Source organism: Indicator indicator, chromosome 19 (genome assembly GCF_027791375.1).
Source record: "Indicator indicator isolate 239-I01 chromosome 19, UM_Iind_1.1, whole genome shotgun sequence".
Taxonomy (NCBI): Eukaryota; Metazoa; Chordata; class Aves; order Piciformes; family Indicatoridae; genus Indicator; species Indicator indicator.
In genome coordinates, this window is record NC_072028.1 from 3,090,211 (window position 1) to 3,106,402 (window position 16,192).

The 16,192-nt window shown below is 39.1% G+C and overlaps 1 protein-coding gene across 1 annotated transcript in view; it reads right to left on the bottom strand.

Annotated features, from left to right (window-relative positions):
- VAT1L (vesicle amine transport 1 like) overlaps positions 1–16,192 on the bottom strand; it is a 46,780-nt gene that overhangs the window by 13,129 nt on the left and 17,459 nt on the right. The window contains exons 4-7 of the mRNA XM_054389828.1: positions 15,475–15,617; positions 13,131–13,234; positions 11,794–11,849; positions 10,170–10,364 (exon numbers count right to left, since the gene is read on the bottom strand). Coding sequence (XP_054245803.1) covers positions 10,170–10,364; positions 11,794–11,849; positions 13,131–13,234; positions 15,475–15,617 — 498 coding nt within the window. The remainder of the gene's footprint in view (positions 1–10,169; positions 10,365–11,793; positions 11,850–13,130; positions 13,235–15,474; positions 15,618–16,192) is intronic.

A 16,192-nucleotide genomic window follows, 5' to 3' on the forward strand; every position in this document is an offset into this window, starting at 1 on the left:
TTTTCTTTGACCCCATATTCTGAGCTAACTAGCTTCATGTGTTCCAAGTCAATCCATGCCTTGACTCTGCCTCTGGATAAATGAGCACAAACATTGCTTTTGGGGGGAGGGAGGAGGGAACCAGCTTGCAAAATATTGGGTGATTTTTGAATATTTGAACATCTTGAACACTTAACAAGAATCAATGGCAATTTTACCACGTTTCTGTATGTGTATTCCTTTGGAACACCAAAGGCTCTTTTTGCAGGGACTGCTACATTTGAGGAACTATGGTCAAAACCCCAGCTACTCATTTTTACATTAAAGTCCTTCCAAGTACCTTCTGGATGCGACAAAACCAAAAACTCACATGTGGCTACTTTCTTGCTCTTTCCCAAGCTCTTTATTCAAATTTCTGTTTATTGGAAACAAACCAGTTTATTTTATATAAAGGAGATATTTCTTTGTTTGTACCTCACTGGAGAGGACCTACTTTGTTTTGGGAAACTGTAAAACTACAGAAAACTTTCCCAAAGGAAGGTAATTTTTTATCTTGCGTTATTTCACGAGCACTCCATGCTGATGCCCTGTATTACTCCCACCTCATTTATCTTTCAGGCTTGTCTTAGTTCTCTAATCCACCAGAAACATCATTCAATAACTGGATCTTCACCAAAACCTCATTTCTACAGTCTTCCTATCAGAGACTTCTCCTTAGCTTTCCAGCACCACTGTTTTTTGTCAGGATTTCTCACCAATGCTTTTACATCCAGACTTAAGGCACTACAACCTGTATGACCAACTTTCTTCTTGCCTCCTTAAACCTTTCCTGCCATGGCCTTGCAGCAGTAGGGGCTTCTCACTGTGCTTTGCTTTCTTCTACTTTAACGCTGTAATAAGATCTTACCTCTTCCCCTACCTTTCCCAAGTAGCAGTTGATGTTTTTAGAAGTTGGGCACAACTTCTGCCACTTCAACTTTTCATTTTCTAAATGGTTCAAGTGAGTAACATATCTTCACTCCCCAATGTGTTCTGTCACATATTCCTCAGCCCTTCCTTGAACTCTCTTTTGAGCTAGTTATTTCACAATATGGGATCTTAAAATCAGTGACAAAAATTAAGAAATTCCTGTACTACTTGGCTGCTCATTTCAAGGAACTTTAAGTCTTCTTTTGTCACTACTACAGAGAAGAAACCACGGTCTTTTCCAGAATCACTAATCCAAACCATGGCAACTAAACTTATTGGTTACAAAACACAGTAAACATTCAGTCTTCCAGAAAGTAAAGATATAATAATTTAAAAGCCTTGACTCCAAAGTCTGAGCAGCTTCATATACAAATCCATCTACTAGGATCAGATTACAAATGCACATTTAATACTGTCTTCAAATAAAAAAAGAAAAAGCAAATCTCCATGTTCTTTTATAACAATGGATTGTCTCCAATAAAATCCATCCTTCATCAGTAAACCAATTATGTACATTCTTGAAACTCATCAAGGTAAATCCCAAAGGTCTCTAAAGATCCAAATGAGAAAATACTTCTCCATCCATTTCTTCTCCCATTTGTTTTTCTGTTTCAAAAAGTAGTACCTCGAGGATTCCAAATCTAATTATTCACAGGCCACCCTTGTGTTTTTGATTATTGAAAAAGCTCTCTTAAGTCAGATCTTACCACTGGGTGCCACTCCATAGCTTCATTAAAATTAAACAACCCCCAAGCCTACTGATATATTAAACTGTAATGCAGTTGTAATGTTAGAGAGTGTGATTCATGCTTGTCCTATGTTTCAGCTACATCAGTTTAGAGTAAGATTGAAATCCCTCCTCTAGGTAAGAGGAAAGGTATTTGAATTTATCTTTTTCGCTAGCTGACAGCTTTACAATTTATTTTGCAGTCCTATTTGCTTTATTATTTAATCTTTCTCCTGGCACCGTTAAAAAAATGTCTCATTCTAAGCCTATATTAAAGATCTTAACTTCACATAAGTATTGTACAATGTGATTGCTACAAAAATTGATTTAGTTTACAAGAGGTTTAATGCTCATGTGTGAATACTCATTCAGTTTGGCATTACATTGCATCAACTGAAATCAAACTGCTGTGTAATTGGTAGCAGAGAGCTAAAGCAGAAGTCTTCAAGGGACAAAACATCAGTGATTCAGCCTAGACAGTTTCTAATCTAATTCAATTAAACTTGCATGTGTAGATGCACACACACACAAATAAATAAATAGCATGTATATTCGCTACAATACTTCAGCAAAATAGGCCAGAACTTTAATAACACATTTTGCTAGCTCTAGGCTAATGTAGGAACTCTTCAAATTATACTGGAAGTTTCTTTTAAACTGAAGGACAGCATCATACATAGAATATAGAATCACAGAACACGTCTGGTTGGAAGAGACCTCAAAGTCCAGTCCAACCCTTGATCCAGCACTGAAGGCTCAATGCTAAATCATGTCCCTAAGCACCAGGTCCACAAACTGCTTGAACACGTCCAGGGATGGTGACTCCACCACTGCCCTGGGAAGACCATTCCAATGTTTGATAACCCTGTCTGGAAGATGTTTCCTCTGACTGGGATACTCATTCTCTTCCTCTCTTTAGTAATTAATTGCTCCACCTTGTGATGATCCAGTACTGAAACTCAAGGTGTGTAAGACAGGACTCAAACACTGGAATACATGGACTCATCAAATTTAATATTCAACTGTCCTTCCTCATTACAATCAATACCTGCAATGGATAAATTGGATAATATGCAGATGATGCACACAAAACTATAAAATTATCTTGTCTACAAGTTCCCCAGATATAACAGCAGTCTGTGCTTTTTATGGGCTGTTGGCAAAGTTGTATGAAATAGAACACAAAACCTGTGTGATCTGTGCAATAAAGATCATCTAGAAACCTCATCAGACTGGTAGTATGAAAACAATTAGAAGACAAAAAAGAAAGTAACAACCCAGGAGATGAGTTTTGTGCTACTGCTCCTGAGTTCCAGAAATTCTATCAGTCATCAACATGATTAGCTGCTGAGAGACAAAGGTGTTTTTTTGCTGATGGAAGTCCTTTTTTCTTTGGCTTCTGTTACACAGGTACACTGCTAAGCAGATCCCAGGAGCAGATACAGATTGTTCATTTTAGAAAGGCATTTGTAAGCCAGCAAGGCCCGATTAATTAAAAGGCCCCAGTTACTATAGTTATGCATCTAGTAATAACTAAACATCCTTCTACTGACAACTTGAACTGAGACCAAAAAACGTTTCTGAAAGAATAGAAACAATCACCAGGAACTATTAACACAAACCTCAGATTTCTCTTTCATGACACCCTGGGAGAGAAGCTGGATTTCTCACATTAGCAGTCCCTGCCAGTTCAGCTTCAACAACCAAGAGCTTTCTTTCCAAACCAGTCAACTAATTAACAAAGAAGCGTGAGTGGAATTTTTTGACACAGAGGAAAATCCTAGATTCCATTCACAGGCTCTGTGGCTTAAACTACACACACTAATAGTGCATAGCACAAGAATGAAATGGCATCTAGATGTGTCTTTGAAAACTTAAGTTTCTAATCTTTTCCCTTTTGTATCTGCTATCTATCTAGCATTTCCCACTGATGGCATCCAATATCTATTTCCGTAAGTGACAGAAAACACTCATTGTTCCAAACCTTCCAGTTCATGGTACTAACAACTATTTAAGGTAAACTTTCTGTTAGAATCCATTTACAACTATTTCTACTAGTTGTTGGGAGGTATTAGCTTATATTTAATCAACCTGTGTGCAGGACTAGGAGAAGACAAGCAGATGTTTCACTGCATTGAGGCAGAAATAAAAAAGAATGGATTGATGTGTATTTCAATCAAGGGTATAAAAGCAAGCAGCTTTTGCTCCCTAAAATTTCATGAATAGTCTAGCAGTTGTTTTTGAACAGGGAAATGACTCTACAAAATCCCATTTTCCTGATTCCTGAGAACAGCTAAAATTCTATGACACAAACAGTAAAATTGAAGTGTAGAACATGTCAGAGTCAAACATTCAGGAAGAACATAAAAGGAATCTATTCTGTCTCAAGGTGTCCTAGATGTCTGAGATATATTCTCTCTGATTTCCCTAACTCTGTCTCTGGTAATTTTCTTGCACAGGTATAGTATCACTCCATCAATTGATACCTATGGAATGTGTGATCATTTATCACTTAAAAGCCAGCTAACATATTTCAGCAGGCAGACTATTCCTGCAAATTACTGCTTTTTCATAGTAATTCAGCAGCAGCTTCTTCCTTCTTATTTTTTTCTAACAAATGGCAAAGCAGTTTCTCCTCTATCTCCTGTTGCTAATTTAATTAACTGGAAGCATGTAACTAGCTTTATCCTTAATAGTGCACACCTTCTTGGGGAATCTATCAATCTCAATCTATCTATGCTTTCTGTATTATTTTCCTGCCTATCTCCCAGTGCCCTCACATTACCCATCAGAAACCAAGTCTACTGCTGTTCTCCCCTGGCCTGCAGTTACAGAAAGCTATTATCTCTGTGGCACACAAGGGCAAATAGAAATGACAATCTGACCTGACCCTGAAACATGTATCATGACTCACCACTGCACTTCCAGTGTCTCATGCCTTCTAGAAAAGTATTTTCTGCCTGTGTATCTCCATAACTAATTAATTCCTCACAGAGTGCTTACTAAGTAGATTAGAAAAGTGCTGTAGCTGCGGACTGTGTTTATGTTAACTGAGAGAGGTTTAGTCTCACACCAGTCAGCTTCTAACCTTTGTAACAACAACATCTGAGCACAGAATCGATGTTTATCAGAAATATTGCCAAAATAAGTTTCCATGTCTGCTACTTCATTCCAAGCCAATGAGATGCCAGTGCCCTGAAATGAAACTGTTTGCTGAGGTCTGGTAGCACACACAGCATTCTGAGGTTAAAGCCCCAACGAACACTTTGAATCACAGAGATTTTTAGGCTGATCCATGATCCTTCCACTGACATGCTGCATGGCATCAGGCAGGTGAACTTATCCACCATCTCTTTTGTTATTTACCTATTAAGTGAGTATTACAGCATGAATATTCTCAGCATGCACAAAGGAACATTCTGAAGACTCCGGATGGCAAAATTGTTTAAACAAGTATTCAGCTGGCAGGCCAGACAAAACAAACTAAAATTCAGAAGCTGTAGAGAAAAGAGAAGAAAGCACAGAGCTGGAATAAATGACTTGTTTAATTAAATTCCATTCATGTAGCTTGAATTTATGCAGTGTTTATGAATAATATATAGCAATTGAAAATAATTGACTTCTGCTTACACACTTAACAGACTTAACAAGTGAAGTCTGAGTTTCCTAAAAACATCTCAATTACCCAGCCTGATTTTGTGGTAATCACAGCTAATGTCATGTGTCTGATGCCTTATTTTAGAACCACAAGGCCTGTATCTAAGTCTTGTCTTGCTTCTTTCTCTCTCATTCTTTTAATAAAATCATAATCACATTACGTTGTCATCAACGGTGTGTGAAGCCAAAAAGACTTCTGGGCTATGCCAATGCTTGCTGATACAAGTAGGAAGAGTGGAATGAATTACCAAGTAAGATGAAGTCCTGTTACACAGTGTTAAATGGGGGAGAAATGTAAATGATATTATATAGTAGTTTATTAGCAACTTAATAAGAACAGAGAGGATCCCATAATTATGTATATGCAATGTCTTGAAGGGCAATGCAACACCTAATTAATCTCCAGTACTTTCAAAGTATGGTTTATTCCTCTAAGCATATAGCATCAAAATTCTTTGGAATAGTAATATTTCTGTCAGATAAACATCTGGGGGGAAAGTCTTTGCAAAATCTTTACTGAAAATCACCTTACTCATGGCTCAATTTTCATTTCTTTATGTTCAGTACATTTAATGTCAGTGAGGTAAAATTCAAGTGGGATAGGTTTCTCTTTACTCTTCCCAAAATCTGAGAAGTGTTTTGGCCCGTAGCTGTGTGTAATTTGATTGTGAGAGTAGATACAAGCTACACTGAATTATTGAGGCTTGGCTTCTCAGTCCGCTTTCCCCACTTCTCTCCTTGGAAACCTGTTACATCAGTAAGAGACAGCTCCTTGCATTTTTTGCATTCTTTTGATATCTGCATGAAGCTTGTATTAAACTTGTGTTAGACTTGTTTGTATACAAAGAAATATCAGTGATGTATAGATAAAACATTTAAATCTACTTTGAACTAGAGATGTTTATTTTATACAGCCAAAGGGAACATAACCTCACACACAGGAAGAACAAAGAGTTCCAAGGCAGTATCACAGGACAGTATACAGGGGGAGCTAATGCCTGTAAATCAGGAAAGCAATTCATGAATGACAAAATTAAGTACTGTCACAGAAATATTCACAGCATCAAAATAAGCAGACTCTGCACTGTGGTGCTAGGGAAGCAACACTGCAAAGGAAACACCAACCTGCTCTGGGAGCTTTCACAGGTTGAGTTACATTTCCCTCTTTCTACAATATAACACTGCACACTAAATTGGTTTATGCTTATGAAAAGAATTATTCTTTTCTATATTTAAAGGTGGCTTATTACTCATCTTGGTTATAAATTAATTCTAGATTACTTTTCATACCTTGAAGAACAAATGCAAGTTCTAAATGCTACAGAAGTCACTTGACATCAGGAAAGGTGTAGCTTGTTCAGCTGAAGAATCTGTTTTCATCAAGCAAAAAAGATAAAACCCCTGCATCTGCCATGACTATTTTATCACTAAAAGAAAGATAGAAGATGGCATTTAGAACAAGGTACCAGCCTGAGCTGCTATTATTAGATTGCCTTCTTACTATGTTAAAAGAAACTAATGGGTCGATTTTCTCTCTGTCTTACTATGGATACATGAAAGGCTTTTTGTCCTAAAGCTAAGATCAGTGAAAGCTATGAATGGCTTTTGATGAAATTAAGGTCTCTGCTTTAGGGTGCTGTAATTATTTTGCTATCATGGGTTTAAGACTTCCCATCCTCAGCCCCAAACAACGCTAATATCCCTCATACCTGAAAACATGAGCTGAGATGGCCATTTACATGAGGATGAGTTCAGTGGAGAAGATAACAAAACTAGGCTTACACTACCTGAATGCTTTGAAGCCACAGAGCAGTGCTAAAACCAAACATACTGTGATGGCTTTGCCCCCCCAAAACATGCTATAAATTCAGTATGAAAAGTGTTCCTTTGTCCATTTCTTGTCACAGGAGAGCAACTTGATTAAGCTGAGATCTTAGATGGACAGTTTCTACTGCTCTCCTTTGTTTAGTAATAACATTTGAGAGCTACTGCTGAGAACAGTAAGAATGAGAACTGCAACATGTAAGAAGTGCTTCTTCTAAAGGAAACATCTGGAAAGGTGACCCAGGGTTAAGGCTCCTCTGGGATTTTTTTCTCCAAATATTTTCATTTTGAATGTCAGTTCCTGGATTCAAGTTCATCTCCATGACAGAGTTACTAGTCAGAGGACAAATGGATTTTCCAGTGAGCCTCTGCAGAGGGTGATACTCTTCCATGGAAAAGTATCCCATCATTCATTTTTCAATGCTGTGCAGGGATCCACCTTTATGCCCCCCTCTAGTTAAACATATTTAATCTCAGTGCTCTTATGGGCCAGGAAATTTCCTCCGGAAACATCAAGGGTAAAAATTGGTCATATTGGTTTAATCTCTAATGAAGACTACTCAGATTGAACAAATGAAAGTGGGCATTTGGAGAAAATCAGGCTTACTCAACAGGAAATGAAAAGTAATCAAATGTCAAGCTCTGAAGTGTGGAGATATGAAAGCTATGGAGTTAAAAAAAGAAACCTCCCAAAACAGAACAAAAATGCACACCACCAACCTTTCTTCAGCCTGGTTCCATGCAGTCCATAGCTATGAAACATATTTCTGTGTATCCTATTAACTTGAGAGTCAGCCCCAAGTTATTTTTAGATCCAAAATAAAAGATCCCCCAAATGCTAATGCCCTGAATGAGAAGAATTCAGTGATACTTTGCAATCGATTAAGGACACCTCTAGCACTGCTATAGGCCTGAAGATGCCAGCCAGACTTTTCCTTTGTAAATTGCCAGACAGCTCATGGAAAGCAAGCAGGCATGATAAATGAGCTGTAGTTTTCTAGTGCTTCTTAACAGATGTATTTACACATTTCACAATCTACCGGTGGGGATGGTGAGTGTTACTGCCAAAGTTTAGACAAAATGTTATCAAACAGAAGTCTCCCAACAAATTCCCATCATGTTGACTATTAAGATCTGCCTGCTCTGTGTAATTCCTCATGTTATGTCCTCATTCAAAGTTTTGTAAGCTATTGCTAGTCATTTTAATTACCCTTTTCTTGCTCACCAATCCATAGGAAGTACGTATTTACATGAACAAAGAGTCTGCAGAATGCCTACCTAGAGATTGTGCCACTTGAATTCAAAAAATAATTCATGATCTTATTCAGTAATTTTAAAAAACTATATAAAAAACATATCAACCCCTTGCATCTGATTCCATTTTTCTTTTACACTGCTCTTTAAAGCACTTTCTGTCTCAGACAATAGGAGAAAATTTTGCCTTGTCTGAGCCAGCTGCTCTTTATCATATCATCTCATTTCCCTCCAGGAGTTCAATGGTGAGAATTAGCCACTCCCATACCACTGGATAGTAAAACCTGGGGAGTCACTGGGTTGTTGTCAGTGGCAGTGTGGCCTCAGGTAGACAGTTTAGAGAAACAGGAAAAAATTCCTAGGAAAGTTGTCATTCCTCTCCTTTTTGCTGAAGAGGAACAAATGGAGCCCATATTGTGCTGGATCATTTCCATCTGCTGTACCACATGAAGTGGCATGTTTGGGTACACTGGGCCAGATGTGATAGAATCACAGAATGGTTTGAGCTGGAAAGGACCTTAAGGATCAATCTAGTTGGAAACCTCCATGAAGCATGAAGAGACATATGGCTCCCACATTAGCACAACCTAAAGCAGTACCCACCTTGACATATAACTTGGTGCAGGCACATACAAGCCCCAGTAATAATGCAATGCATGCTGCTCCAAGAACTGTCATAGGCTGTCCCACCATGCAACTCCAGATCTCTTACCTGTGTCCAGGACAAAGATGGTGCTACAATGCCAGGTGAATACTGAACAACAGGCTGGGCTCAACACCCTGCCCACATGGCATTCAGAATCTTAATAAAATCCAGTATTACCTAAGGTATTCATTCTGCTGGGGGCTGTTTCCTCATGGATGCACAGAGATACCAGCTAACCTGCTCAGACATTTTGAATAGCAACCCTACAAGAATACAACCACAATAAGCAAAGCCCTTGCAGATGATGCATCTGAATGGAGGTGTCAGGCTCAGTGCACTCCACAAACACAAAGCACAAACATTCATCTGGAGGTGCCACCATAATCCTGCTGTTTCTTTCTGTGTTAATATCTGCTCACACCTCCAAAATACTTACGTTCATGTATCAGCATCTTAAGTATAAAGGTCTCAGAAATAAGTGTTTGGGTCAAGGGGCTTAGGATTGCCCAGGCTGACCAGATTAGTCTCTTCACATGACTTTACAGACAGCTGAACATTTAGAAGGAAAAAAAACCAGAACCCAAACCTCCACATTCCACAAACGTAACTTCTATTGAAAATGATTTCTGATTTGACATCCTGTGATACTTTTTCAGTAGCAGCCTGAAAAACCTGCATGCTTCCAAGGCTTGCTTGCAAAAATATAGCACTGAAACTATTTTACATCTATTTTACATCTTTTCCTCAGAATAGTTTTCAAGTTGTTTTCAACTATAATGTCTGCACTTCACACTGCACTTGTTAGTCACATGATTCATGCACTTAGGGAACAGAAACAATTTTCTAAGACTGAAAACTACATTTATCAGTAGTATTTTCAAGAACTTTGCACAGAGCAATTGAAACTCCAAAAATATTTTTATGAGAGAAATGTGTGGATAACTCTGAACCAGGGAGTTCCTGAATAGCAGGGGCTCTCAAGACAAACTGTGCACAAGCTAACTGTGCACCAGAATACATGACTAGCTAGAAAGCAAATTTAAATCCATTTTTACATCCAAAAGTGCAGAGATTTCAGACATTTCAAAAGAGAGGAAAACGTTTTGCTCTTACCTCTTCCAAAGCCCATAAGGAATCAACCACAGGCTTGATCTTCTTACTGTTATAGAGATTTAGGAGTTTGTCCATCACGCCCTTGACCAGGCCACTTCGATTCTGTTTGAAAAGTAGATTCAACAGGGAAAATCCAGCAATGACTTTGTTCTCCTCATACAGCTTGATAGGATTTACTTTCTCAACCTGCCACCACTGGAAAGCAATGAACAAAGAGGGTGAGAAAAACATTTTGTAAGAAATGTACAGGAAGCTGTCTGGGCAGGTGTGACACACGACTCATCCCTTTGAGCTGAGACAAGAGATGCAGTAAGGATTTTATTGAAGGAAGAGGCAAAAATGACACAGATGACTGATGTGGAAATAAAACACATCTTCCATTAACTTTACACCCATTATTATGTTTGTGATATTTGAGCAAGCCTCATAACATCTAATGAAATTATTTTATCTCTTTTAACCCAAGAGCATCCTTGAGACAGAGACTCCACTTCCTAGCAAGTTTTATTTGAATGGGTCAGTTTAATTAAAGTTTTCACACAGTTTTGATGAGTTCATTTTGCATTATAATTAGATAAACAGTTATAATTTCATACAGAATTTTATGTGCTGCTTATTCAGTCAATAACTACCAGTCCTGCCTGAAAAACAAGGCAGTTGAAACTGGTTTCATTAGGCCAACCTCCCCTACAAATTATGTGTGTCTGGATATGTTTATTTTAACAGTACAAAGGCTGCACAGTAAAGATTCTCTTGTTTTGGTTCACAAACACAAGACAGTAACAGAAATTGTCCCACTCAGCCAGGAAGAAAGTATAGGAGGCAAAGAACAGCTTCTTGCTACAGTCTTTGATTTATCTTCTTCTCAACTACACCGAAATCTGAAGCTAATTTCTCCTGGGAAGTGGTTGTTACTGGAAGCTCTAAATGAGTTCCTAGCAGAGAGATTGTATGACACATCTTCAGTCCAGACTTCTCCCTCTGTTTGTCTTGTCTGAAGGAATCACTTTCACTCCTGGTTAACTTGTTTCTTGCTGGCAGGTAATTTGATATATTTGCCCCTCTTGCACTCCCTAGGACTTCTGAGCAGGTTTTGGTTGTACTAAGCTGAGGGGAAAAACTCTTGAATTTTGAGTTTGCCAACATCATCAATTAGAAAACAAATGCAACATTATCGTCTTTGACATCACTCGAGATGAACACGGAGAGCTGAAAACCACAATTCTGTATGGAACTAACTTCTGAAAAGCTGGAAATGCCTGGACACAAGTCTAGATATATCTCCTTTAACACCTCCTTTAAGTCATTGCCCCATCCTGACTGTTTTCAGATGAGTAACCTACAGGGTACTGTTTTCCATACCCATGGATACAATATTCTGCCATAAGTAAACAAATAATGCAGTCTAACTTTAAACTTGGCTGTACAAGAGATCTATGTCTGATAGCTAACAATTTAAATATGCACTGCTCACAGATCTCATTCCTGTCTAGCTGTCCTATCAGAAGAAAACATGTCAGACAGCACTGCAGTCAGAAAAATGCTCTCTTTAGCAACACCAGAAGTAACAACTTAGTAGAGATAAACTGGAATGGTAAAGATGAAAATGCACTGGGACACTTACTGATTTTGCAAAACTGAAGAAGCTTTTTGTCTCCCCAGTAACCATGTTAGATGAACCTGTAAAAGATGAGTACATTCACACACAGCTTATTACATGCTGACAAGTAGATACGTAAAATCGTTTCCATGATTCATATTTAAGAAAAAACTAACTTCCCCAGGTTTAAAAGGGAATATACTTTGGGAAACAATAACAAAGAGGCCAAGGGAGCCCTACAAGTTCATAGGAATTCTGAGATGTCAAAAGCAATCTATCAAATCCTCCAAAATCAGGAACAGGTCAAGTGCACACAGCATCTTGACACCACAACTCCCTATAGCTCTCTCCATCTCTGCAGTAAAATGCCATTTGTCTCTGACACACTACTGTTTAGCAGCAGTCACCACACAGGTGTCCCTTCTCTGTAAAGATAAAGGTATCTGGCCACTACCTGCGTGAATGCACACCTCAAACTGTTAACAAACAGAGTGGCAATTCACTGACAGGGGCTTCATGACACACAGGAACCAGGCTGGCTTGTACAGTCCAAACAGACATCCAAGTGACAATGTGTTTGTTATTGCCACCCTGCCAGCTAGACCAAGCCCAAGGAAGCAGCTATGCTTATCCATGATGCCACTGCACCTTCCACTGTGATACAGATCTACCACCAATTTCAAAAGTTTAGGAATCAACCAGCTGTCCCCCCCAGAAGCTGGCAGAACTATAGGGCAGACATGTTTACTTGGTATCTGGAGCAGTCCATGTCCATGAATAGAAATTCGTGAGCAGAAGCCTGGGCTTGAATTCCTCAAAGGCACATCAAATAAAAATGGTAGCATTCTTCCCAGAGTCTTCCTCCAAGATTCATTCCCACAAGAACTATATTACAGATTCTTTGGCCACACTGTGTGGTCTGTAGAATGAGAGATCCAAGCTTTCTCCTAGGCTTAGAATCATAGAATTGTTTTGGCTGGAAAAGACTTCTAAGATTATCAAATCCAACCATCAACCTAACACCACCATGGCCACTAAACCATGTCCTGAAGTGCCATGTCCACAAGTTTCTTGAGCACTTCTCCTGCATGACCCAAGGACACCAATCAATCTGAACATCTGTCCAGTTTCACTATTGCACTTCAATTATTTCTTTACAGAGTTTCTTTGCATTGCCTACTGTTTTTCAATAATTTACTCCATGTTCAGCTTCACTAAAATCCTTGATTGGAAATGGTCAAATGGAGAAAGTATAACAGGGTGGCCTCCAGTTCTGGGAGGAGTAGCATGTGTGATTTTAAGAGGTTTCAAGCTTTGCAAAGCTTTAGTTTTGAAACACATCACTGGATTTTTCCACTTACCATATAAAATGTAAGTACCAAGTGGTTTGAGGAGACTGAGGCCTTTCCCGGTATTTTCTCCACAAAGACAGTCCAAAACAATATCTACTCCATCTGTTGAGATTCTAAAAAGCAAGAAAGAAATCTCACTTTGCAATAAAATCCACAGGACTGGTCAGCCAGCATGATACAGGCTGATTGTCAGGGTAACACTAATATTTTCCAGGTACTTTAGAAAGGACTCTAAGGCAGGCCACTGGATGAACATTCACTTTGCAATCAAACAGCTTTCAGTGGCTTCCATGGCTGAATTCCTTCCTCACCCCCTAGGAACATTTCCACACTTCTGTAACCCCTGGGCTGGGTTTGGTTTTGTTTTTTTGGCTTTTTCATTTGTTCTGGGGTGGTTGTTTTTTTGGGGGAGATTTTGTGCCCTGATGAAACCTGTTCCCTGGAATACCCAATCACCTGTAATAAAGGAGGTTCCTACTACTGTCATTTCTCAACCATAGACCCACCCTTCTCTGCTCATAAAGACTCAAGACTCCCTTGATTTTTCCCTTAGGAAGGGAAGACTCCCTTAGGACTACACCCGAGCCACTGTGCAGCAAGCAAATGCAGAGTTGCTGTCTTCCCTGATGGCCAGCTAACCTTTTCAAGCAGAAAGTAAGATATGGCTAATATCCAGCAACCCAAAAAACTATACCATTCTCCCCAATGTCTCTATAGCATTCTTAGAATTAACACTTTTTTCTTTTTTCTTTTTTTTTATGTACAATGAAAATATCTAGATCTAAGCAGCACCACAGAGTACTGACATATTCTACAGGGTGCCAGTTATCAGTTGTGCCAATCCTTTGCACCTCTCTCTAAACCAGGAAGAAAGCACAAACTAGCTTGTTGCATCTACATTTGTTATACCCCCTGGTTTTCTGCCTCATTGGCCTATTGCCAGGTTGAAAAATATGTGAAATTGCAGGGATTTTAAACAGACTTAGAGCAGAAGTCCTCCCTTTCTTGACCAGGTATCCTTTTGATTTCAGTAGCTAAGGTTTTTTTCACAGTTAGGGGTGGTGTCAAGGAACTATCCCAAAAAGAGCTGTCCTGGTAAAGGGCAGAAGCAGGCAGTGTTATCTGCAATCATAAAGTTATTAGAAGTTTTTATTTCCTTTTTCCTTTTTTTGTTTTTTAACCATTAATTTCTGTTGTATCTGCTCCCACATCACATACCCACTCAGACCCAACACCCCTGCCACGAGTTAGGATTAAGGTTGGTGCTGGACTCTGATTAATGTTTTCAAGTGTTGTTTCTCACTGAATTGATGTTTATAAAGTGGGAATTACTAGAATTCAATCTTCATTTCACTACAGCAATTTTCCAGGTGCAGCAAAACACTTTGGGATGTATACTTGCCCAAGAAAAAGGCTATCAAATGGCTGAAGAAATGTGCTGCAATTCTTCTGAGCTGTAAGAAAATGGTAGGGGTTATCATCTGCTGGACAGGTCCTATTTTTGGTGACAATTCCCATGCAGAAAAAGTTTCCTTTGATATAAAACATCCTTTGTGATGGACCATTTCAAATGTTCTCTTAGGTCCCCAGGAGTGCTCCAGAAACAGTAGCAAGACACCTTGCATTCTCTTCCAAAGCCAGTCTGGGTTGCTAACAGCTCAGGCCCTCTTTGAGAGCTAGTGACCTTCCTACTGAGACCTGCTGAGACTTTGCACGTCACTCTGAGGAATTTGAAGGCTTGACAGGAAGCCTGTCAACTGCAAAATCAAAAAGACATTTTTTACTAAGATTTTCTTATCACCTGTGCTAACATCAGTATCTAAAACCAGACTGGAAAACAAAGTATTTGACAGCATGGACATCGGAACACACATGATGGCTTCAAACGGCAGCAGGATGATTCTAATCTGAATGCAAACAAACAAAATCTAAGGATCTGATATTAAAACAGGCATCATGTGCTCTGACATCAATCCCTGGCAGAGGATAAAAACCCAGACAGACAGAAACACGCTGGAGAATTCCAAAACCTGGATAACTTACAGATCCACTGAAGTGGCTTACAGTGAGCTACATCGTATGCAGGTAATAGCAAAGTGTATCCTTCTGGTAAGGCCTTCATTCTTTTTCCTTAGTTTACTTTGCTCACAACAGAAATTCAAGTATGAACATAGGACTTGTAAAGAAAAAGGGAGATTCTTGCTATCATGTCCTGTGTAGTGGACAGATGGAACATCTGGAATAAACTGTAGCTCCCAAACTCAAAAATGTAATTTCTTCACATAAATACAATCAGCCTGGTGTCTTTCACAGCATTTTGGCAGATACTGTACTCAGGAAAAGAAAAGGTTACCTCTTTACTTCTTGAACATAGTCTGCATTTCTGTCGAACAGGTGAGTTACTGAATCTTTGATTGCTTCATGTTTGAAAGATGAAGCTGTTCCAAAAACAGTAACATTGGGAATAGTTGAACAGAGCTGAGCAACAGCTTGACCCTGCAAACACATTATTATGTTAGTTCACTGACATGGAAATTGGTTGATGGACTTTGCAGCTGCCAATTCACTCATGACACAGCAAAATCCAAGACCAAACATGTGCAACGGCTTCCCAAACTAATTCTTGACAGTGCAATGCAGTTCAGCCACAGGAAAACTACACACAAATCAAAAGAGTATTCTGAACATAAAGCAACTGCAAGGATAGAAGTAATGTAATGTACCAAAAATATTTTGGAAAAGATTTCTTCTTGATCTTTGAACAGAGGCAGTGTAATCAAAGGGAAATGGCACTAATATACAAGGATCTCCAAACAGGATTACTCAGAGTGCTAGAGAAACATTTCTCATTTCCTACTTGTGCCCTATATGCATCTTCCCCAGAGCTCCTTGAGTAGTGTCAGCAGTCTTCTTTGCACTTCATACCCTGGATCAGTGAGTGCTTCCACACACAATTCCTGTCTGCTCAAGGGGAAGACCCTGCAGCACCTGTTGCCAGAACAGGATTTCTGACAGATCATATAAAAGTGCTTGGCTCCTCTGGTGCTCAGATACAACTTTTATGCTTCAGG